Raw genomic sequence first — 25,397 nt, forward strand, 5'->3', positions numbered from 1 at the left:
GCTGAAATAATCTAGTTCTGGTAAGGTAAAGATGACAGAATATGGGGTTTGCAACTCATGAATTTGGTAATACTTCTTAAGGATTCAGTCAAAGGGCTGCTGCTAATTGACATAGCCTTGTTAGAAGAATGAAAGTATGGCTCGGCTGCCACCATGCACAACCCTACTCAGAACTGTATATGTTCTGGTATGTTATAGTAGTGGTCCCCAACCTTTTTATCAACAGGGACCGGTCAACGCTTGACAATTTTACTGAGGCCTGTGGGGGGGGGGGGTAGTCTTTTGCCAAGGGATGTCACCACTGCCGCCTGAACCCCTGCTCCAGTTGCTTTCCCGCTGGTGCCCCTGACTTCCCGCCACCCACTCGGAGGCGCTGCCAGCAGCAGTTGCGCAGTGCCACGGCGAGGGGGAGCACCAGCCATGGCAGCTGCCAGAGAGCACGAAAGGTGAGCCAGCGGCAGAGTGGCAGGGCAGCCCCCGAGGCAGCACCCAGGGAGGAAGACGAGGAGGAGCCGCGGCCCAGTACCGAGTGATCTATGTACCGGTCCTGGTCCCCAGACCGGGGGTTGGGGACCACTATGTTATAGGATTGCCATGAAAGTGTAGGACTTGACAGCTGGCATGGAGTTCAGTGTCCTGAAAAAACTTTTTAAAAATATTTGTAAAATTGAGGCTTCTAGCTATTAAGACTGTGTTATTGTGGGTAATCGAAATTATGAGGAAGAGACATCCAGTGGTCTGGGATACACAGCCCCTTATACTTCCTTCATTGTTACTGTTCATTTTCCACATTTTTTTCATGTTTGCCAACCCATTTCATATTTTTGAATTTTTAGGTGCTTGGATTTTTTTTAAGCTTCCAACATATTGGAGTGCTTCATGCCTAAGCAAGTTCCCACCTAGTTAGCACTCTACAAGCAGTGTCTTTATGTATATGTGTTAGAACGCTATTAACTGGATCCATGAAAGAAGAGCGCTTCATATAAAATCATGTTGATCATTCTGTGGGTTCTGAGCCTTTAAAAGTTGGGCAACTTTTGAAGCAGCCATATGTGGATCAGAATCATAGAACACATTCAGAATTTATATCTAAAACATTCTAGTAAAAGTTAAATGCAATATCAGCTGCCATGACTTGTGTTAATTGCCCTTTCAGATACACACTGCAAATACAAAAAAAATTAACAAGCAAAAGCCTTATTTTGGTTTCTGAATAATATCCAGAGCCACCCAAATTAATGCTGAGAGCTAGTATGGGAGTGATAAACAAAAATACTCCTGTAAGGCACAGGTTTTTGTTGTGAGTAATACCATTAACAGATTAATACTGTTTGTAAGCTAGTGAATTTAAAACTGCAAATTTTCATCCTTATTCTTTCTGAGGAATTAAATTATTCGTGTTTAATACTATTTGTGGTTGAAGCATGTTAGGTCCTCTGAGGCATATTGGCAGCTGGCACTAGAATGAGAGAAAGAAGCTGCAGGTCATAACACCTGCCTCTGGACCACATTATTCAAACATATGCCAGATCCTTTATACCTAGCAACAGAGAACTGCTTCATCTTGTGTCTGGAGGGTGAGAGAACTGAGGAAAGAGAAGAATGTGTTGGAACAGTAATCCTTTGTTTTATGCTAAATTCTTAAATTTGGAAGCTCTACCCTTCTGGATGGAATACTTTACTTTTGCTGCAAATAATATATTATTATAAATGAACTGACTTTTCACACTTGAAATGTCAGCATTATTAATTTTATTCTTTTTGAATAAATGCATATAGAGTAGTTTTAACACTTTGCACATTTTATTATTAAAATGATGATCTGCCTTTATGAGAGGTTATAGTATTTTCTGTCAACACGAGGGGTGCTCTTAGACATACAAACGGTCTTGTTCCATATTTCATCAGACAATATATTCCCAATACTTAAAGCATTTATTTTTAATAAAATGTAAAACAAATTCAATTTTGTTTCCTTTTTTGCCATGTTCTGTTGTAAAAAGCAGTAAGTAACCCCTCCGATGTAGTAGCATTTTAATCAGTATGACCGTTTATGCACTGGAGGTTTCATGCTGGGCTACAGGCTGGAGTTTTAGTTGTGGCAGGTTGCCCCACCTCTTCCTGCACCCACACAGGGGAGCATTTGGCTTGGGGCACCTCATCCACCCATGATTTGTGCTCCTGCACAGGAGCTGGTTCAGTGAAGTTTCCAGTGCATAAACGGTCTATGAGAAGAGAATCGAGTGCCTAAATCATTTATTTTGTATAAACTGCTGTAACTCAAATGGAGTTAAGCACAGATGAGTAATTGTTCTATCTTGCTTCATAGAAGTAACACAAGGTTATCACTGAATTACTACACTTTTACTAGATATAAACATGTGACTCTATTATACTTGCTTATATTGGCTGTAGGGTTATGAACAAAACCCAGGTATTTTTCAGGTTTAAGTATATCGAGCCCTCCAAATACCAGCATTTCCCGATAATCTTGAATCCCAAAACTTGTATGGTATTTGGATTTGAGGTCGACCAAAACTAAACAACATTTACTGGGCCCCTGAACCTCCCTCTCCCTTGAACCCATGCAACAGAAATGCCCAACCATGAGTCTGTTACATTGTTTGCTATGTTAAAATGTTATTTCTCTGTTTATCGTTATTATTATTGTTACCTTTTATTTGCTCTAATAATAACTGAGTTTGATATATTGTTCTGTTTAGTTCTATGTGAACTGCCCTGAGCCTTAGGGGAGGGCGGTATACAAATGTAATAAATAAATAATCTTTGAAGGCAACATGATCCCTTTAAAATGTAAACTGTGAGGCTCAGGAGAGGGAGTGAATACCAAAGACATTTAAAGGGCTTGCAGTTCTTTTAAATGTCTTCTCAAAGCTGAGAGTTCACTTAGAAGGGAGAATTAAGAGTTGAATGTCTTCAGGATGCTTGGAAGATATTTAAAGCCACATTGTGTCTAGAAAGATTGTATACCTCAAAGTTAGGGAAGATAGCACCATTACAAAGTATCATTTTACTAATGAATATTCCCTTGTTGCCTTCTGGATTTTTGTTTTCTTTTTAACAATATGAATCAAGTTTCCTGGGGGAAAATTGCTTTGGCATGTTTTTAAATGCCACATCACCTTTCATTTTGTCAGTGAAGCATGTTCTCAACTATTAGTTAAGATACCCATAAAACCTTTAATCTAATGTATGGTTTGCAATTAGGGTTGTGTGCAGCAGCGTCCAGATTGGCCGTTCCAGGCCAACGCAGCCAGGTAAACTGATGTTAGAGTAGTGGGGCTGGCCTTCTACCACCTTCGACAAGCCAAACTACTAGTGCCCTACTTGGCCCCGGAACACCTAGCCAGTTAGAGCTGATGAGGAATTGCCCCTTCCCCCAACTTGAAAATATAGGTCCAAGTCAGTTCTGTGATTTGCATGAAATTCTGGTCAGTGATAAATGTGATATATCTTAATTGACCAAAATAAAGCAGAAAGATAATAGGGTTGTGAAGGACAGACTGAACGAGCTTCTCGCCCAGATCCCCAACCCTTTTCAGCCTGTGGGCACATTTGTAATTCTGACAGAAAGTGGTAGGTACACCCACAAAATGGCTTCCACAGGAGATGGCACTAACCACAAAATTAATGCTGTGAAGACAGAGACAACTACAAAATGTCAAGGAATGAAGTTATGCCTAACTCTGAAAATACCTCTTCAGTATTTCAGAAAGAAGTTCTGTTTAATGGAATGCCTTTAAAGTGTTGTTTTAAAACATTTTGTTTCAAACACACAAAATAAATACATGATCTACATAAGAAACCCTTATCTACCTTTGTCTGTTTCCATTTTGCAGTCATCTAATATGCACTATGGGAAAATGCTTCTCCTGGTTTTTTCTTCACTTTAGATGAGCTGTTCTCTCATGAGCCCAGAAGTTTTCAGCCTGCACTATTTCTTTAATAATGACAGTTGGTGCCAAAGGGCAGGGCAGAGCTCATTGCATATGTGATGTGCCAGTGTACAGTAAGAGAGAAATTCTGGCCAGGTTTTGACAGGAACAAACGTGATTTTGAAAAGTTACCAAAATATGTGTTGTAATGTATTAATACTCAAAATGCGTGGTTTAAAATAAATACGAACAAAAAGTGGAACAACACAAAACTAATTGATAAGCAAAATAGAGTGAAATAATAAAAACCTTAATTTGCATGTAAAACTAAAGAGGTCTGCAAGTCAATTGTTTTTTAAACTCCCCCTTTTTTCTGTCCATTATAATCTGATGACAACAGTGTAGGATTCCTCTACACACATACACGCACACACGTGCACACACAAAAAGCCTTCAGCCCTGTTGTGGTGCTTAGAATGAAGGAAGAAGCACACACACACATATACACAAGCATCATTCAGATCAGCCTACCTGCTTTCCTCCTGAGTGCTGAAGTGCTTTGGTCTCCCCACTCCCACTAGCTATATGACAGTGGGCTTCTCTGTTTCCTGCCCCTCCCTCTAGCTCAGTCTTTCTCAACTTTTTTACCATTGAGAAACCCCTGTAACATTCTTCAGGCTTCAAGAAACCACAGAAGTGGTGCAATTTAGCAAAATATGGTTGGATATATGCCTACTAGGGGCCCTTCACCTTCCAGACCCATCATTGGCCATTTTGGGAGGAGTAGGTGGGTTGACCATATGTGGTCATATCACCTAGTGAATGTTTAACAAGTTTTAAAAGCATATTTTAAAATTAATTAACTTCCACTCATTCAAGATACCCTCCCAGGGCCATCAAGAAAACCCAGGTTTTCATAAAATCCTGGTTGAGAATCCCTGGTTGAGAATCCTCTTGCTAAACGAATACATTCAGAAGTGAAGATCTGTGTTCTGTGGATGGTGCATCCACTGAAACATTTTTCCCCATTGGGAGAGTCAGTCAGAACTCTCTTGGCCAATCCTGATGGGCATGAGTGACACCTAGCCCCACCCACTTCCTAAAACTGTTTGGAGGTGTGGTGTCCACAGGTTATATGTTAGGTATTCCTGCTCTGTCCCATTCTTGCCTTCAAAGCAAGCATTCCCAACCAGGGTTACACAAAACTCCAGGGTTATTCCAGAACCCTGGAGGAATTATATCGGTAGAGTTTAATTTTTAAAAATATATATTTTAAAAATTTTAAACTAGCCTGATGTGGGTTTTTTCTTATTTGTGCAGGTTGACCTACTCCCTCCTAAAATGGTCAATGATAGGCATGGAGGGGATGGGAAGGGGAGAGCCCCTGACCATTTAAACAGTTGTCTGCCAGAGGCTCCTCTCCTGTCCACTCACATAGTCAACCTGTGTTTGTTGCGGCTGAAGCCAAGTGTGGTGAGTCCTTGGGATGGGGAGAGTATTTTGGAATTTGTGTGTGCATGTGTGTTTGTTTTAATGGGTTGGGGTGGGAAAGGGTGTGTATATGTGCACGTGTCTGTTTTCAATTGGGGGGTAGCAAGTGGGGGGTACATACACATGTGAGAGCATGTGTGTGTGATTGTTTTAAGTGGTGTTGGCAGAAGAGAGCGTGTGTGCACTCATGTTTATTTTAATGGGGGTTGGTGGGAGAGGAACCTGCCTCGGTCTAGTTTCCATCTGCAGCCAGTACCTTGATTTGGGGGCCATGCAGAAAGACGAACCATGATGGTGGGCAAGCCCTTGGGTGGCTCTGGGGCTCATGGGGTTGGGTGGGAAAAGGAGCCTTTCTAGCTCTCATTTGTAATTGGGACCTTGATTTGGAGGCCATGCAGACAAGAGAACCATGAGATTAGGCAGGCCTTTGGGTGGCTCTGGGTCTCATGGTGTAGGAGAGGGAGAGGGAGAGGGGACTGCCTAGCTCCTATCTGCAGCTGGGGCCTTGATTTGGCGGCCATGTAGACTCTAGAATTCTAAGGCCAGGCGGGCTATTGTGGGACTCCAGGGCTTATGGGAAGTTGGCATTGTACCTCACTGAGGTCCCGGTCCTCGCCAGACTCCATCCCCAGACTCCAACTCCATCAAGAGTTTTCCAGCCTGGATCTAGCAGTGCTGCTCCCCTCCCAGTGTTGCCAATTTTCTGGAGGTGGATGTGGAGGGAAAGGTTGTCAGATCCACATTATACATTGTATATATGGTACCCTTGTTCAAAAATTACAGTGAATGCAAGAAAGAACCAATGCAATTAAAACCAGGATATTTGTGGGATTTGTGTCACATGTTGAGCTGTACATGCCTTAAATACAACATGTGAATTACTCAATGCATGTGTTTTAAAAATCAAGTGTATACTACAAGGATTTTTTGTGCATTTACTGTCACTTTTGGACAGGATTGGTGTTGTTTGTCATCACATTATGATGTTACATAATGCTTTGTTGGTGTCAGACTTCAGCCTATTAAGATTGCACACAAGTTCTGTTTAATATTCTTTGTAATTTTGCTAAATGATTTTTACTATGTGATCTAATGGCAGGTGACTCAAAGATGTTGAAATTAAATTTATAGTTAAGACTGTGTCTGTAGTTCTTTCAGTCCCGTTTTCATTTCTTTCTATGAATCACTGGGAATTTTAATGATTTTCTTTCCTGGTACCTGATCTTGTTGACCCAGAAATATAAAGAATTTTGAATGGAGATGAATGTGTGAAAGAAACCATTCCCCCCCTTCATATAAACATTAAAAGCACTCTAAAAAAGCTGCAAAGTAGCCGCTCTAACATAAATTACAACAGATATTAGGAGCTGTAAATAAGTCATGAAACATTTCTTAAAGTCTGGATTACTCTGAATCCAAATTTTTAAATAGCCACTTGCCTGGTCCCTTGTTCCAAGTAAGTCTAAAGTCGCAAGTCAGAAAAGCTTTCCAGTGTGGGTCCTGTTTTATTTTTCAGTCCACAAATAACTAATACATGCAGCCTAACAGAAAATATATATGCTAGCCAGTATTGTAGACTTCCCTGTAAAACTGTATGAATCTGTAATGTATCTTAAACAATGTAATGCTATGGACAAATATTATTGGCTATAAAAAGCAACTGAAATGTTTAAAATATTGGAAAGTAAACTAGCTTTCGGAAATTTTCCTTAGCAATAAACACAGGTACTTACTTTATGGTACCTTTCACCTCTGCAGCTTTGATTTCTCTGTATTAGGATTCCTTGTGCTATGATTTTTTTTACAACTAAGTGTGCAGTAGATAAAATTAATCTCTAGAATACAGGTTACTGTGAAGCAACTGCCACAAGAAAAAACATTTTTTTTTTGGCTTTATCAAGCATCAGATAAACTATTTCCAGCATAGTTAACATTGTAATGAAAATTACTTTTCTCATGTTTGAAAACTGTAGTTATAACATGCTTGAAGTTGTGCCAAGATTTACATAGGCTTGAATGAGCTAGTTTGAGTCCAGTAACACCTTAGACATCAACAAGATTTTGGGGTATGAGATTTCAAGAGTCAAACCTACCTTTATACTAGGGATGCCAGCCTCAACGACACAGAGATCCTCTAGATTTATAGCTCTTCTCCAGATTGCAGAGATAAGGTCCTCTGGAGAAAAGGATTCTTTGAAGGGTAGACTTTGTGGCACTGTATCCCACTGAAATCCCTATCCCCCCACGGACTCCATCCAGGAGTTTCCCAACCTGGATTGGGCAACCCTACATAGCCAAGGGGGCCCTGCCAACCCTAGTTTATACTCATAAAGTCTTATTAGTCTCTCAGGTGCTGCTGGGCTTGAATCTAGCTCTTCTGCTGTTGACCAGCCTTCTAAACGATAGGCATGAATGTTATTGGGAATATAAATGGTTTCTTGACCCAAAATTATATTTAAAAGTTTGCTATCCTGTCTAAGGGACAGCGGGGGCAGGGGAGTCACCCATGGAACAAAATTGATTTTTATTCTTTACTCTATATATCTACAGTTCTTGTTTATATTTAAAGTTTGCTGTCTTGTTTAAGGCACAGCAAGTGGGGGAGTCACCCTATGTAAGCTTAATATTTTAACTTTTCATGAAGATGTTTTTATGAAGCAACTGGTCATGTGAAAAATGGAAAAGGTTCAGAACTTGACATCTCCGGTTCTTATATAGATACTAGTAAATAAGCCCTCTGCAGGCTGAATGCAGCGGGCGCTAGCAGGGCGAGGGAGTCTTGCAGGGCGTAGCAGGACAGGGTCGGGAGGCGAGGGTGGGCGAGGGGGAAATGTGAGAGCGCGGCGGCTCGCCCTGCACTCCCTCGTGGTGCGGCGTGGCGTACCTGGGCGTCAGCATTGGAGGTGATGGCGGAGGCGAAGGGCCCGTTGTGTGGCGTTCGTTGTAGGCCCCGATGGTGCAAGGTGCCATAGTCGCGACGCCATGGCGCCATGGTCGCGGGCTGCAGCGGTGGCGTGTACAGCCACGGCGGGTGGCGGCACGAGCTGGTCCCGGCCGTGTGGGCCGGGGCCAGGCGTTGTTGAGGCTGGCGCGGCTGGAGGCGGCACGATGACGACAGCGGCCGGCCCTTCCTCGGCGTCTGTGAATCAGGAGGCAGTGCGAGGATGACGGCGGGCAGGCCTTCCTGGGCGGGCAGCACCACAGCAACCATCCGCCTGGAAGGCAAAGGAGGTAATGGTGGCGGCCGGGCGCATTCGGGCAAGGTGGAATGGGGGCGTGCCTCCTGATTAGTCAGTCTGGCGGCAAGGGACCAAGTGGCGCTGGACTGACAATCGGATTGGGCCCTCCGATTATCAGTCCGGGGGAAGGAGCCTATCGGTACCCTTCCTCATCACAGACATGGCCCACCCTCGGGGCCCTTACCGAATTATATAATCCGCTCCGCTAGGTTGCAGTTTATGCAGCAAATATGGAACTGTGATACTTGTCATCTGCAAGTTCTTGTGGATAGCAGGAAGGCAGGTTTTGTGCCAAATGAGGAGTTGGACATGGCCATTGGAGAAGTTTTTAATTTTTACTGTTGATGCATTTTTAACCTTTTTTGTGTATTACCTTCCCTTTTATAAACGACTATTGTATAGTAGTGCATCAAAACTTTTGGTCTAAAGGACCGTAAAATAAAGATTGATTGATTGATTGATTGATTGATTGATTGATGATTGATTGATTGATTGACACGGCCAGTGGGGTAAACAAGGTCATAGCTTTATTATATACAGGAGCAGGGCTCAGCATGGGTGCAAATGTGAAATAATGATGTTTGTCATCTACAAACCCTCTTGTTGACTTCAGAAGTTATCTGATGTTGCAACCCATAATCAGCTGGTATAAGAAAGTAGAAATTGGAGGAAATCCATCATTAGGAGCATAGTTAGTGTTTTGCAGTTAATGGAAGGATGGTAACTGTGCGCTTTGGAGTTAGAAGAGAGGGTTGAATTTAATATACTGATTTAAAATGACTGGTCAGTGGTGAATTTGTCCTGTGCAGTCAACAGAATTGTGTGGTCTTCAATCCAGGAGCCTATAATGCCAGAAACCAACCTGTTTCTTTCATTTCTTTCTGCCTTTTTTTTTAGTGGGGAACCATCTATCACAGTCTGAATACTGAGCCAGGAGTGCTTAGGGAAGCACTTTCTGGTACGTGCCAGATCATTAGAGAACAGCTGCTGCTGTGAGAGGAATTAATGGGAGAGCGCTACATTTTTCTGAGATGTAATGTGTCTTTATTTGCAAAGCCATGTGTCACCTTACACTTATGTGATGCAGGATGGAGTATTACAGTGTCCTCAGTGCAATAAAATGACATGGTGCTCTGTAAATCAAAAATGCTATACAATTTGATAATTGAGATGAGAGAACATTTAAAAAAACAAACCAACTCTGCCACTTGAAATAAATTGAAAAAATGTACAGATATAAGAAAGACATTGTAAAATGCCATCTCTTTTTGCAGTTCTGTCCTAACGAAATCTTTTTTTCAGCTGTTGTTAATAGTATATGTCATAGCTTTAACACCTACTTCTGTGTTTCTGTACAGTTTATTTACAGAATTTCTGTTCACCACATTCTTCATCCATAGTCGCATAATTTTTATTATGTAATGGACTCTGAATACTAAAATGCCTGTCCAGAGGCAGTGTGGGCATTTTATTTTTTAAAAAAATACTCCAGGATGTATATTCTAGATGACTCTGAATTAATTTTAAATGAATAATTCAGCATAAAGGCAACCCATTGGTTTAGTCTGATGCGCAGACTATAGCTCCAAACATGCATTCTGAAGTTTACATTGTTTCTTAATCCAGGTTTATAAGAAGGTGCACATCTAGTGGTCTTTGGTGAATAAACTGTTTTTCAGATGCCCTGGTTAAAAATCTTCACAGAATGTGGCTGCTTGTTTCTTATAGAGCAGAAATAATTGTTAGTTGATAACTCCTGTAGATTTGTTGTAGCACTGGATAAGATACTGCATTTTAAAATTTTGATGAAATTTTTAGGTAGCTGTATTGATAAAACAAAAGAATGTGCTACTCTTTTTATTAGGACTTGCCAAGTGCCCCAGAAACAGCAAGCAAGCTTTTGAGTTCTGTAGAACTCTTTAATCAGGCTAGAGGCAGGCTAATAACAAGTTTGTGTTGCCAAGTACAGTTCAGCCCAGACAATAAACCATTAATGTTATAGTGTATTTACATTTCTTAAAATAAAATATTTTTTTAAATGTTATGACTCATGAGATTGCATGTATAAAAGAAGGTGATGAAAGTCTGTTATGTTGGGGCCCTGTCAATATCAGACATTTATGAGAACTGTATTAATTTCTCCAGAACCAAGAGTTAGGAGCAAGTTCACAGGGCATGAATGCATAATAAATTGTTGTCATGAAGTGCTGGAAGTGTTTAAATATGGAGGCAAGTAGTAGATAGTCCTATTAAAATAGATGGGTCATTTTGATATCTGGAACCAAAATAAATAAATGTGAACATTCAAATAAATAAATGTGAACAAATGTGAACACATTCTGGTGTGGAGTGATAGCTGATACATGTATATGATAGGGAGATTTTGGGTATAGAGTCTGAGGAGGGTGGGGTTTGGGGAGGGAAGGGATTTCAACGAAGTATAATGCCATAGAGTCCACCTTCCAAAGTGGCCATTTTCTCCATATGAACTGATGATCTTTGTCACCTGGAGATCAGTTGTAATCCCAAGAGATCTCCAGCCACCACCAAGAGTTTAGTAACCCTAGTGTAGAGGGAACACTTTCTTTCATGCTTAGTAGCTTGTTCACATGCTCAGGGAACACTCAAAGGCCCTCTGTGATCGAAAATCTTGGTTTTAGAATTTTTGCATATCTATAGTTGATTCTTTCAGCTATTGGGCAGAGATTTGTGTAGCCATCTTTTAAGTACAGCAACTAATGTATAACTCGTACTAAAAAATCTCTTCCCAGCACTGACCCCAAAGGGAGTAGTGTAATTCACACCTTTCATTGTCACATTCACAGATTTCTGTCTCCACATCAATGTTACAAGTGTGTTAAATATTTATTGGTGTAACACATCCATTTAGAGCCATTTCATGTTATGAATGTTATTGTTTGATAGGCATTTTTTCCCTTTTCTCTAAACTGCAATAAACCGTAGACTACAATTTATATTTTACTCTTGAGTGCATGCCTTGATTACTGTTTGTATTCCAGAGCAGATTTCCTTATTTATAACACTGCATTTCAAAGACTACAGTTATTCTCAGAAGAAACAAAATGGGTTACAGTGAGGTCAGAGGGAGAAAGCCAGATACGCTTACTGAAAACAATTCAAATTTATTTTGCTGTTCCTCTTTCCAAGGCTGCCAGATATTTCTGATTGTGTTTCTCGACTCCAAATCAGATGAGAGAGAAAGTTAAAATCACTTATGTCCAATTGTCCTTAATCAAAGAAAGAATTTTATAGAATAGGTTTTCATTGCATTGACAATCCATGCATTGTGGGGGGCATGTTTTTCACTTGGCTTGAAATGGTAGGTTTAATTTTGACTCCTCTCATACCTTGTTATGCGAATACATGAAACTGCCTAATACTAAATCAAACCATTGGTCCATCGAGATCAGTACTGTCTACTCAGATGAGTAGTGACTCTCCAGGGTTTCAAGAGAGGTCTATCAGATCACCTGTTACCTGATCCTTCTGGAGAAGTCAGAATGGCCCTGCCACATCCTCTCCATGAGCAGAGCACCAATGCCATGGTAATGACAGCTATGGGCCACTTGCCCAGGCCCACCAAAGTTGAGCTGGTTCCAGTGGTGTGGGGGGGGGGGCATATCAGCCCATTGCGATTTTTCCTGCTGCTGCTTTTCCGTTAGTTGTATCTTTCAATATGTCTTCTTTTTCCTTGCATTGTTTTGCTCTCTTCTGTGTTATCTTGTTTGCATATATTGCTTGCAAGAACTCCTTGAGTGTCAGTCCTCTCAATCTGCCTCTTCAATTGTGACATCAGCTAGTGTTAAGAATCATGTGAATTTTCTTCATTCTTATCAGTGTTTTCTTCCTGTATCGCAAAGTAACTTTTGTAATGCTTTTGTAATGTTCTCTTCATCAACTGACCCACTGATCAATTGATTATACTGTAAGATAATTATCTATTTTATAGCAAACAAGTTTCTTTTTGTTGGTTTCTTGTGGAGTAGAAGTTCTTCCTGATACTGGATTTAGTATTTGTTTTTATCTTCAAGAATTTAAAATATTTTAAACTACATAATAACTTCCTTTGTAATTTCTTTACAGCTTCAACACACACAATGTCAGTAGAATAAGTGAGGCACCTTCTAGAACCTGCCATGAACCATTTTGAGGGACCACCCGAAGGAGAGGTGAATGGTGAACTAGCAACCAGGGAAGTTAATGAGTCTGTGGAGGCAGACCTGGAACACTCTGAGGTTGAAGAAGAGCAGCAACAGTATGCCATTCACTACCCAAGATGTGCCAATGACAACCATGAAGGACATTCTAGGCAGGAAGAAGAGGGCACGTTAGCACGGTCAGCAAGTACTGAAAGTGGTTTTCATAATCATACTGATACTGCTGAGGGAGATGTCATAGCCACGACAGAAGATGGCTATGAGGGAGAAAGAGTCCTAGAGAATGAGGATGAAAGTGCCTATGCAGTACAATACAGGCCGGAAGCAGAGGAGTACACAGAAAATGCTGAAGCAGAACATGCTGAGACTATTCATAATCGAACTCTTCCGAACCACTTGCACTTTCATTCCATTGAGCATGAGGAAGCTATGAATGCCGCATATTCAGGCTATGTGTACACCCATCGGCTCTTCCATCGAGGAGAAGATGAGCAGTATGCAGAACCCTATGCTGACTATGGGCTGCAAGAGCATGTGTACGAGGAGATAGGAGATACTCCTGATCTTGATGTCAGTGAAGGTCTTAGACTCTATGAACAAGAGAGGGAGGAGGCTGACAACTACCGAAAGGAAGCTTTGGGAGCCCGCCTCCATCACTATGATGAACGATCTGATGGGGAGTCTGACAGTCCTGAGAAGGAGGCAGAGTTTGCACCCTATCCAAGGATGGACAGTTATGAACAAGAAGAAGATATTGACCAAATTGTGGCTGAGGTCAAGCAGAGCATGAGTTCTCAGAGCCTAGACAAAGCTGCTGAAGACATGCCAGAAGCAGAACAGAATGTGGACACTAGTAATGCTTCTACTCATGCACAGAATGAAAGCAGCAGTCAACTTCCAGTTGGCTCTAAGTCTGCTAATGTAGGAGAATCAGTGCAACGATATAGCAAAGAAAAAAGGGATGCAATATCGTTGGCTATCAAAGACATTAAAGAGGCTATTGAGGAAGTGAAGACGAGGACCATTCGTTCTCCTTATACCCCTGATGAACCCAAGGAACCTATTTGGGTGATGAGACAAGACATCAGTCCAACTAGGGATGGTGAGGATCAAAGGCCACTAGAGGGAGATGTAAGTATACTACTCTGTTAGATTACATTTTTATGACAGTTTCCATGGAAAAACAACTTTTTTGCTGTAATTTTTACTTTAATATTTTGATATTTGGTATGGTTTTTAACTGCTTTTGAAACAAAAAATTACATGGTTTTAAATTTTTTCCTGTATAAAGTGGTGAGTTAATTGCTGATTCGTTGATTAAATATATTTGAAAATCAAAGTTATTACATATCCTTTGGTTACCCCATAATGTTTGCTGTAACATATTGGCAACTGAAGAACATAAATATCAGAAAACTGATTTGCTTATTGATAAGGTAAAGGATTTAACCTCTTGCTCTGATCTCAAATCTTTGATCTCATCCCTTGATTCTGATACGCATAGTTTGTTGCTGAATGTCAGTATAGACTCAGTTACAATTTAATGTCAGATCATTATTTGGGGTCTATTAAAAAGCCTTTGGTTCACAGGCTTTCTCTTTACCCTGTACACTAACATTGTGTTCTTTTCAGTTTCAGTGCAAACCATCATTTTGCTATATCTGAACTGACAAACTGTAGCACAAAATTGTCCTTTTACCCTGCTTAGTAATCTTTAAACTAGCTGTTGCTAAGCCTGGCCTCATCTTGTGCTCTTGTTGTTTTGAAGATAAAACTGAGGAATGGTAGAATAAAAACAATAGCACTTTTGTTTGATTTGTGTTTTGAATGTCATTGGTCACTTACCGGACTTGAGGTTATTTCTCTGTGTTCTTATGAATCAGGTAATTTTTAATATGTCAGAAAATATATTAGGCCCCGCCTCAATTGGGTCAGCTTTTATTTTTGCTTCAATATTGTAATAGGATTGATCCCATCTTATTTTGCAGAGTGATGGGTTCAGTGATAGCGATCACACTTTTTGTGTATATGCTCATAGGTTCAGTCTATTCAGTAAATCTTCTGTGAGGACTAGTTTGTGGAAAGGCTTCTGCCTTTGGTCTAACATGGTATACAGTGGTGCCTTAGACTGGCTGTATTGTTCACTTTTCCTTTCCCAGTCCTTTAACAGACTATGGTTCTTTGTTTCCTAACCTTATGTCTTGTATAGGGACCCAGCCCTGTGAAGACTCACTGCAGGCAAACATACCCACAATAACAGAATCCTACTTTTTGACTAACACAAATCATCCAGCTTGGTGTAGTGGTTAGGAGCACGGATTTCTAATCTGGCAAGACAGGTTTGATTCTGCGCTTCCTCCAAATGCAACCAGCTGGGTGATCTTGAGTGTGCCACAGCACTGATAAAGCTGTTCTGACCGAGCAGTGATATCAGCGCTCTCTCAGCCTCACCCACCTCACAGGATATCTGTTGTGGGGAGAAGAAAGGGAAGACGAATGTAAGCCACTTTGAGACTCCTTGAGGTACAGAAAAGTAGCATATAAGAACCAACTCTTCTTCTTCTCCTCCTCCTCCTCCTCCACCACCACCAGATTAAGAATGAGTTTAGGTCTCTTTTAATAATCATTTTTTAAATGATAGCGTCATTTTGCTTTACAATTTAACCAAAGTCCGGTAGCACTTTATAGACTTTAAAAGCAAAACTTATTCTGTTATAAGCTTTCATGAATCAGAGTACATATCATCAGGTATTGAAGTGAGCATGCATACAAATGCTTATTTTTATTTATTTATTTATTTATTTATTATATTTATATACCACCCTCCCCAAACTTTGTTGATCTTAAAGGTGCCAGTGGACTAAAATTTTGTTCTGTCATCAGATAGTTAATGCATAATGTTAGGCAGAGAAAATTAAAAGACCATTTCTACACGAGGAATCTGAGTATGGACAGCCTCTTGCTGGTGAGTTTTAGAGCCCCCTCCACATGATGTTGTTTGCATCCTGAGGCTGTCCAGGGGCTGGCTTGAGTTTTGCCTAGATTTGCCTTGGGATGAGGGAAATTGCCAAAACTGGATTTGCCACTTGTTATCTTGCTTCTCATAAGGGAGTGTGGCTGCTGGACTGCGAAGCTACTTTGTCAGAGGTAAAATAAAATCTTCTGTAAAGTGTCCAAAGTCTTTTTGGGATCAGACAGGCAAAACACTGTCCCATTTGTGTTTTCTAGTGGAATGAATGGGGGAAGGGGGGGGGCATGATCAAGCAGCCCTCTCCCAATTAGCCAGGTGTCTGTGCACTTTTTTTTTAAGCCCACTGTTTACACAGAATCACTCTTCAGGGTCCAGTTACCATTTCCAGGCTCTCACAAATCTACCCGTACATAAATAGAGTATGAAACACCATTCTGGCATTTTTCCATAGAAACATAGAAGTGTTAATTTTTTATTTTAAATACTTCTGTGTCGTGGCATCACCGTATAGCAATGCGGAAGTGCCTTTAAAAAAATTATAATTTTGGGGCTCGGGAGGGAAGAAAGTTTCAGTCTGCAAGAGAACTTCCATGCTGTGATTGGTGGCTTGCTGTGATTGACAGCCTCGGGAGACAAAAAGCCATGACAAGGCAGGGGGAAAACACGGGAAGGATTTCCCATGAGGAGGTGTGCAAACGCACAGCTTACAATCGCACGGTTGGAAGCAGGAAGCAGTGTGAGGTTTGTTCCTCCATGTGGAAATGGACAAACTACTAAGTCTAAATCAGTCAAATGTGTTTAACCTACAAGTACAACGATATATGCTAGATATCAGGAAAAATATTTTCACAGTCAGAGTAGTTCAGCAGTGGAATAGGCTGCCTAAGGAGGTGGTGAGCTCCCCCTCACTGGCAGTCTTCAAGCAAAGGTTGGATACACACTTTTCTTGGATGCTTTAGGATGCTTTGGGCTGATCCTGCGTTGAGCAGGGGGTTGGACTAGATGGCCTGTATGGCCCCTTCCAACTCTATGATTCTATGATGCTATGAAATCTGGAGCAGACGGGGAAGTGAAAATGGCTGTGGAACAAGCAAAACTGAGTGGTTCTGTGGTGCAACAAGCCAACTATGCAGGAGTCAGCTCAGCAATACAAACAGTAGATAACAGCCCAACAATTAGTGCCTCTTGAAACTAACAGCAGTGTGGGAAAAGACAGTTGAAGCTGACCAATTACCATTATTGATGAAGGGTTTGAGCCATGTAATCCCTAAGGCTCTCACAGAGTTTCTAGAACTTGGTTATGTTAGCCCCGAACCATTAGTGACGCCCTAGGACAGTGGCCCACTGGGGAATTTCTCTATAAATTAAATAGCCCACCCCTGAGTATGATACTGACATGCATGATGAGTGGTGAATGTGATACTTGTGTTCCTTTTACCAGAATTTATTTTCTTTAGGTTCCCCTCCTCCAATTATGTATTAGTTGGCCAAACAAAATGATGAAATGAATATGTAATAAAGATATAGTCACTCTTCTGTTAACAGATATTTTAGAGGGGGAACCCAGGCTTTCTAATTCGTGTCAGAAATGTATTTCAGGAAGATTTCAAATAAGACTTACAGGGAAAGAAGCAGGCATAGGGATTCTCTTACTATTCTTACTAATCAAAAGGAATATGTTCAGACTCTATGCAGGAGCATCTTGAATGTTTCCCACAATGAGAAATGCAGAAATTCTATTTTTAAATGGAATAGAAATGTCCCTCAGCAAGTAGTCCATAGCACAAGCAGTTCTTATCTCCTTCATATATCCATTAAATAAAAAATGAATTTGAGTTTTGGCAGTTGTTGAGAGTGAACCTGAAGGTCTGTTCACTTTCAACCCAGTTTTTGTAACTCTTGAAAACTGTAGTTGCTTGTTATTAGTGGACATTATTGGTCTGCAGTATATTTGTTAAAAGATGGGCAAAACATTGGACACATCTGATTCCCAATGTGTTTTTGTTTAGTCACCAGTCTTTTGTTAGAATCCTAACTTTTATTTGCAAAATAAGTCTCAAAAGACAGTCTTCGTAATACAATGTAAAAAGTCTGGTTGGGCCTTGTATAGGTAGAACATCTGCTCTGGACTTTGAAGCTTTGGGCTCTGTCTCAGTCTGATCAGATAACAACTGGATGTGTAAGTATCTTAGACTAGCTGTTTACATTTTATGTTTCATTGCTGTTCACTGCTCTTATATTTGCATGCTTCTGCATATTTTAAAAAATAAACTATATTACTTATATTCTGTGGTATTCCTTGGGTTTTGGGGCTTCAGTCTTTGGCCTTCACTGGCTAAAACTACCAGGGGAATTTTTTCTGGAACTCAGCTTGCACGTGCCTCACCTTGGCCCATTATGCACAGAGTGGAAGGTCCGCATTTGGGGTGGAATGGCGGCAGCTAAAATCACCAATTATGCACACTGCAGGTGGCAACCAGGCACAGAATCATTAGCGAGATGCGGAAGAAAGTGGAGCTTCCTGCGACCAGGGCGCAACCAAAAGCAGCTCCGGAGTAGCCGCGTGCATAATCGGATACTCTGGGTTTTGCTGCCGTTGCGTTCCGTCCCGTGCGTAAGCGGTTTGCTTCGCTTCTTCCTCCTCCGTGTTCTCCACGCGGCCGTGTATAATAGGCCCTTGCCTTGACTGACTTCTTGAGTGCCACTCTGAAGGGCTAGATAGAGACCCTGTACCTTGGTCTCTGGCAAAAAGAATAGTAAAAGAACATGTGGTTGCTCATTTCCTCGGGTATTGGGAATTTACTCCCAAGCCTTTTGTATTTGTTTTATCCTGACCTATCACCTCTAAAGTAAAGTATTTGGGCAATGTAATGTGTTATGCACATGGAAGATACTGGTTTTGAGTATTTAATTTATCACATTTGAGGGAAATGTTTTTCTTTTAGGTTAGATTCAATGTATTTTTAACTTAAATTTAAACAAACAAATTTCCTCAGTTTTGTCTGATGATAAAGCAACTTTGCAAAGCATCAGTTTTTCCACAGCCAGGTCAATCTATTATTAATACAGGGAACAGAGAAGGTTGCATTGAATAATTGAGCAAGTTTCAGGTGTTGCAAGAACCTAAATGAAGGCTTTAGTGTCTGCTAAGCAAAAGTTTCAGAGCAGCTGTTTAGAGCACAGCTAGGAATTCCGTTGGGCTTCCTATTGATAGAATTAACCCCGAAAAGATAAGATAACTACTTTTGAAGAGTTAAAACACTTGAAAAATTAATTCCACCTACTAGTTAAATATACCTCTAGGGGAAAGGATGCTGGAACATTAAATTGTTGTGTGTCAAGGCTTCAACTCCAAAATTTGTATTTGACATATATTTGTATTTGACATATATATTGACATTTGACTATCTATGATAACAGAAAAGCAATCAATAGCATGTTTTTAAAAAATATTATTTGACATGACTAACTTCATGGGGAATTATTTCTAAATACATGTGCATGATTCTATATGTGTTTATAAGGAAGCAAATACCACTAGATTTTCTAGGATTTGGTGCCAATTGAGTGTATGCTGAGAGCCGTAGGGAAGGGTGGTATAAAAATATAAATAAATAAACATAAATAAATACGTACGTACGTACGTACATCTGATCGCATCCTTAAGTGTATGTTTGGGTTTTGTAGTATGGAACCTTCATATTAAGAGTACTGCTTGGATAATACATGCTATTTTCCATTGTGGGTGTGGCAAATACATAAATAGTGAATTCCTGTAAGGAAAACTGATCAAGTATATTAATAGTACAAAGAATATATAACAGGCCACAGAATATAACGCAGTGTTGTAATGGCAAAGTTATAAACATCTCATATTTTTTAATAGGAGACTGGATGCCATAACATTGTTAAAGTAATACGTTGAAAACTGGGGAAAGACTGGAGGGAACCGTAAAACTGTCTATTATCTATTTATTTATTTAATTTCTGTACTGCCCCTCCGTGCAAATGGGCTCACGGAAGTTTACAATAATAGTAAAACAGTTAAACCAGTACCCTCCCCCACCCTCTTAAATACCCCCCTCCCCCGGGCTAACTGGACTGCGGATGGTCTAAATAAGGACAGGAGCCAAGGAGAAGGGGGGGGGGCCTGTATAGATTTGAGGTAAGCCTGATGGAAAAGTGCCATTTTACAGGTTCTGTGGAATTTTGATAGCTCTATCAGGGTCCAGATTGCAACTGGTAACTCATTCTACCAGCTCAGAGCAAGGCCAAAATGTCTCTAACTCTCGTCAAGGGCAGGGAAATGACTTTGAACCCAGGGATTACCAACAAATTGGTGTTAGCAGAACACAATGCTCTCCAGGGGGCATATTGGGAAATTCAGTCACTTAGGTATGCAGGGCCCAGACTGTGTAGTGCCTTAAAGGACATTATCAGAACTGTGAAATTGACCCAGAGCAACCCTGGTAGCCAATGTAGCTGTTGGAGGGCAGGTTAGAAGAAGAAGAAGAGTTGGTTCTTATATGCCGCTTTTCCCTACCCGAAGGAGGCTCAAAGCAGCTTACAGTCACCTCCCCATTCCCCCCATGGGGTCCCAGTTAAATATGGGCCCTCCATGGTGTCCCAGTAAGGATCCATGCTGCTACATTTTGCACCAGTACAATATATAAGAACATGGGATGGATTGAACCCTTTATACAATGAACAGCTCGGGTCATTTAAGGGCACTGGATTTCTTCAGGAATAGCAAATGCCTTTGGCATAGAAATAGAAATCAGCTAGAGCAATCCTACTGGTTTAGACTTTTGTAACTCATGTTTGTCAGTGTGATGCCATTTTGTGCATATACTCATTTGGAGAGAGGAAGACATCCTGACATTTGGGTACTCTTCCCACAACCCCTGGAGGCAGGCTTTTAGGTTATTTTCTTCCTGCCCCTGAGGAGAGGAGCACATTTACTGCCTTCTTTGCACATATAGGATTCAGAGGAGCTCTGATAGCCTTTTGGTCTTTTTACTATTGTGGAATACCTTGTTGGTCATTTCTTTTCTTTGTGCGCCTTACTGTGTGTTTTCTTCTCAATTGTCTTTGTTGAGGTGCGGACTCCTTGTTAGTCTTTTGCATCACTTATCTCTGCTTGAGTTGTCACAAAAACCCTGCTACTACATCATTGCATCTCAGTTGCCTGAATTTGAAGCAGCAGGCACACTATTGGGTCATTTAGTGGTCGTCATACTAGACAACAGAGGGCTGTCGAAGCTAAAGTGGAAGTGTCAGTTGGTTACTTGGAACAAAATAACTTGAGTGTCAGGCTGAAACCAAAAGTAATTCAGTTGGCCCAAATCCCCTCCACCTTGCTTCCATAGAACCTAGTTCTTTGCTTCAAAGGCAGTTATTTACTATTCTCAAAAGAATGGAGAATGGAGGATCGTCTTTGATCAAAACTTCTCAACAAATTTGTTGTATATAAAAACTTCAAAACAGAGACACTGAAGTCAATTGTGATTATAGCAGGAGACTTAATGACATTCATAGCCCTTGGAGAGGCCTGCATGCTTGTCCTCATTTTCTCTCCATACAGGAAGTATTTCCACTTACTTTGGGGAAGAGATCACTCCCAGTTCAAGATCCTGCTCTATGGATTATCATTGGACCAAAAGGTTTTAACAAAGGTGATGGTTGCCCTTGTAGCAAGCTCAGATCTTAGGGTATGAATATCCCTCCCTAGCTAGATTCCCTTTAAATTATGTCTCCCTTAGCAGAGAATGTCTCCCACTATCCAGCATCTGTCATCACTCAACTTCTTCATCAACATTGAAAAGAGCCCATTGACCCCATCACAAATGATGATTCACTTAGGAGTTGATTGTGGATTCAGTCCAAATGGAGCTCTTCCTCCCACCAGAAAAAGAGTGCAGCAAACACCAGGGAGGCATGCAATCCTAGATGGGCTTGATAATAAAGTGATTAGAAAGACACCTAATGTCTCTGAGGGGAGTACTTTGAAAGTGCCTCCAACACCCAGGCCAGCTGGTTCAACTAGACTTCCCTGGCCTAGGCCCTATTCAAGCAAGTGACTTGTTTGTTCAGTCAACCCTGTGTAGATCTTTCTGCCTTTTTCCTCAGTACAAAGATCACATGCTGCTTTTCGCGTTACAACTGTCCACAAATGGATTGGTGTGCTTCTGTCCAGGTGGCAGGAAAGCCAATTATATGCCTTCCCTCTAGTCCCCATGGGAATGACGGCTGTGCTGAGCAGGGTGGTTTATAAACCCAATAAATCAAATAAAATCTCCAGTGTTCTGAACAAACTGAAGCAGGAGAGAATAGAAGTGATTTTCATGGCACAACATTGAGGAAACCCTGGTTCTCATACCTAATTGCCTAGTTGGTCCAATCTCCCTGGAAACCTCTGTCCTGCCAGTCTGTCCCACAGTCTGACAAGCTACCCGAATCCAACATATTTGCACTTGACCACTCAGATATTGATCAGCAAGGGCTGCTAGATCTAAGGCTCTCTGAGCAAATACTGAAGACTATGCTGGCAAGCAGGCAACCTTTAACAGAAAGGATCCATAGTTGTACCTGGAGGGCCTTCATCAGATGATGTTGAAAGAAACACAAGACCCCAACTGAGATGGATATCCCCACCATCCTTTCCTTCCTATAAGATAGATTTTACTAAAGACTAAAGACATTCCATAGACAAGTGGCAGCTCTGGTCTCAGTTGTACTTCCAATCAAGGGCATTCCTTTTTCAAAGTATGTTCTGGAGAGCTTGTGGAACCTTTGTCAATTATCTTTAGGAGCTCTGGAAGACTGGAGATGTAACAGAAGACTGGAGAAGAGCAAATGTTATTCCAATCTTCAAAAAAGGGAGGAGAGATGACCCGGGAAACTACAGGCCAGTGATTCTGACCTCTGAGCAGGGGGGGGGTTGGACTAGATGGCCTATGTGGCGCCTTCCAACTCTATGATTCTAAGATAATGGATTCAAGTGGGTAGCTGTGTTGGTCTGAAGCAGCAGAATAATTTTTGAGTCCAGTAAAACCTTTAAGAACAACAAAGTTTTATTCAAGGTATGAGCTTTCGTGTGCATGCACACTTCTTCGGATACCAGGGAAGATAATGTAGATATTTTAAAGGGGGCGATCTGCAAAGATGTGAAGGACAATTTGTTGATCTGGCGAAGGGAGCACGGCTTTGTCTCCAAAAAGTCCTACCAGATCAACGTGGTTTCCTTCTTTGACCAAGTAATGGGCTTACTAGACTCTGTAAACTCAATTAATGTTGTTTACCTGGATTTTGCTATGGCTATTGGCAAGATTCCCCGTGATGTTCTGATGGATAAACTGACATACCGCAGGCTGGATTTTCAGATGATTAGGTGGATTGGGAACTGGTTAGAAAATCGTACCCAAAAAGTAGTTGTCAATGGTATTTCATCAGATTGGAGGGAGGTGACCAGTGGGGTGCCAGGGGGTGTAGTATTTGGTGTGGTACTTTTCAACATTTTAATCAGTGATCTGGATGAGGGATGGAAGGAGTCCTCATTAAATTTGCGGATGACACCAAATTTGGAGGAGTAGCAAACACCCCAGAAGGTAGAGATCTGAACAAGCTGGAAAAGTGAGTAAATGAAAACAAGATGCAATTCAGTAAGTGCAGAGTTCTACATCTGGGTCACAAAACTGAGAAGCATGTATGCTGGATGGGAGATACACTTCTGTGTGCATGAATGAGATCTTGGGGTGCTAGCTAAATATAAGCAATGTGATGCGATGGTAAGGAGGCGAATGCAGTCTTGGACTGTATCAATAGAGGCATCACATAAAAATCACAAGATGTCATAGTCCCACTGTATACCATATTGGTCAGACTGCACCGGGGTTACTGTGTGCAGTTCTAGAGGCCTGGACAAAATCTAGAGAATGTGGACAAAATTAGGAGAGTGCAGAGAAGAGCAATGAGAACAATCTGGGACAGCCCTATGAGGAAAGGCTGAGGGACTTGGGAATGTTCAGCGTAGAGATGAGGAGGATGAGAAGGATAGGATTTGAAAAGTTGTGAATCAGAGGAGGGCAGGTTGTGGTTCCTGTTGGCAGCAGAGGATAGGACCCACAGTAATGAGTTTAAACTAAATGTAGAACAGTATCAGTTAGATAGCAAGGCAAAGAAATTCACAGTTAGAGTAGTCAGCAGTAGAATCAGCTGTCTAAGGAGGTAATGAGCTCCCCCTCATTGGTGGCCTTTAAGCAGCAGTTCGACAGGTACTTTATTAAGGTTGTTTTAGGCTGATCCTGCATTGAACAGGGGGTTGGACTAGATGGCCCTGTATGGCCATCCAGCCATCGTGTTTCCTCAGAGGAGCTGCTCTTTCCAGCCTGCCAGTAGTACACTATATTCCTTCCTGGATATTTAATGTGGTTCTTCCATTTGAACAAGTGCAAGAGGTATAACTCTGGCTCCTCCTGCTAAAGGTGCTGCTTGTTATAGCCATCACCTCTGCCAAATGCATCTTAGAACTGGCAGCCATGAAGGTGCTGGACCTACCCTGATTATAGGAGAATCTGATTGCTTTATGTATAGCAGCCCTCTTTCTCAGGTTTCTTAAACATTTTTGCTTCTGTTAATGTTAATCATTACATTTTTATTTTTATAACCTGCCCTTCCTAAATCCTCAGAGCTCGTAACAACATGTTGTTGTTGTTAGGTGCGAAGTCGTGTCCAACCCATTGCGACCCCATGGACAATGATCCTCCAGGCCTTCCTGTCCTCTACCATTCCCCGGAGTCCATTTAAGTTTGCACCTACTGCTTCACTGACTCCATCCAGCCACCTCATTCTCTGTCGTCCCCTTCTTCTTTTGCCCTCGATCGCTCCCAGCATTAGGCTCTTCTCCAGGGAGTCCTTCCTTCTCATGAGGTGGCCAAAGTATTTGAGTTTCATCTTCAGGATCTGGCCTTCTAAAGAGCAGTCAGGGCTGATCTCCTCTAGGACTGACCGGTTTGTTCGCCTGGCAGTCCAAGGGACTCGCAAGAGTCTTCTCCAGCACCAGAGTTCAAAAGCCTCAATTCTTTGACGCTCGGCCTTCCTTATGGTCCAACTTTCGCAGCCATACATTGCAACTGGGAAGACCATAGCCTTGACTAAACGCACTTTTGTTGGCAAGATGATGTCTCTGCTTTTTAGGATAGTGTCTAGATTTGCCATAGCTTTCCTCCCCAGGAGCAAGCGTCTTTTAATTTCTTTGCTGCAGTCCCCATCTGCAGTGATCTTGGAGCCCAGGAAAATAAAATCTGTCACTATCTCCATTTCTTCCCCATCTATTTGCCAGGAATTGAGAGGGCCGGATGCCATGATCTTTGTTTTCTTGATGTTGAGTTTCAAGCCAACTTTTGCACTCTCTTCCTTCACCCGCATCAACAGGCTCTTTAGTTCCTCTTCACTTTCTGCCATTAGAGTGGTATCATCTGCATATCTGAGGTTGTTGATATTTCTCCCTGCAATCTTGATCCCAATTTGTGACTCCTCTAATCCCGCATTTCTCATGATGTGCTCCGCATACAAGTTAAATAGGCAAGGCGACAGTATACAGCCTTGCCAAACTCCTTTCTCA

General features: G+C 41.4%; 1 protein-coding gene across 7 annotated transcripts in view; it reads left to right on the plus strand.

The window, feature by feature from the left end:
• APBA1 (amyloid beta precursor protein binding family A member 1) overlaps positions 1 to 25,397 on the plus strand; it is a 98,917-nt gene that overhangs the window by 32,102 nt on the left and 41,418 nt on the right. For 4 of the 7 annotated variants that reach the window (XM_077344843.1, XM_077344837.1, XM_077344841.1 and 1 more), the window contains exons 2-3: positions 12,731 to 13,935; positions 17,886 to 17,954. In XM_077344843.1, the coding sequence (XP_077200958.1) occupies positions 12,784 to 13,935; positions 17,886 to 17,954 (1,221 nt within the window). In that variant the 5' untranslated portion in view covers positions 12,731 to 12,783. Of the gene's footprint in view, positions 1 to 5,257; positions 5,370 to 9,548; positions 9,585 to 12,730; positions 13,936 to 17,885; positions 17,955 to 25,397 lie in introns of those variants that run through there. The other 3 variants (XM_077344840.1, XM_077344839.1, XM_077344844.1) reach the window with 3 other exon arrangements.

The sequence above is a fragment of the Paroedura picta genome, chromosome 7 (assembly GCF_049243985.1).
Source record: "Paroedura picta isolate Pp20150507F chromosome 7, Ppicta_v3.0, whole genome shotgun sequence".
In the NCBI taxonomy this organism is placed as follows: domain Eukaryota; kingdom Metazoa; phylum Chordata; class Lepidosauria; order Squamata; family Gekkonidae; genus Paroedura; species Paroedura picta.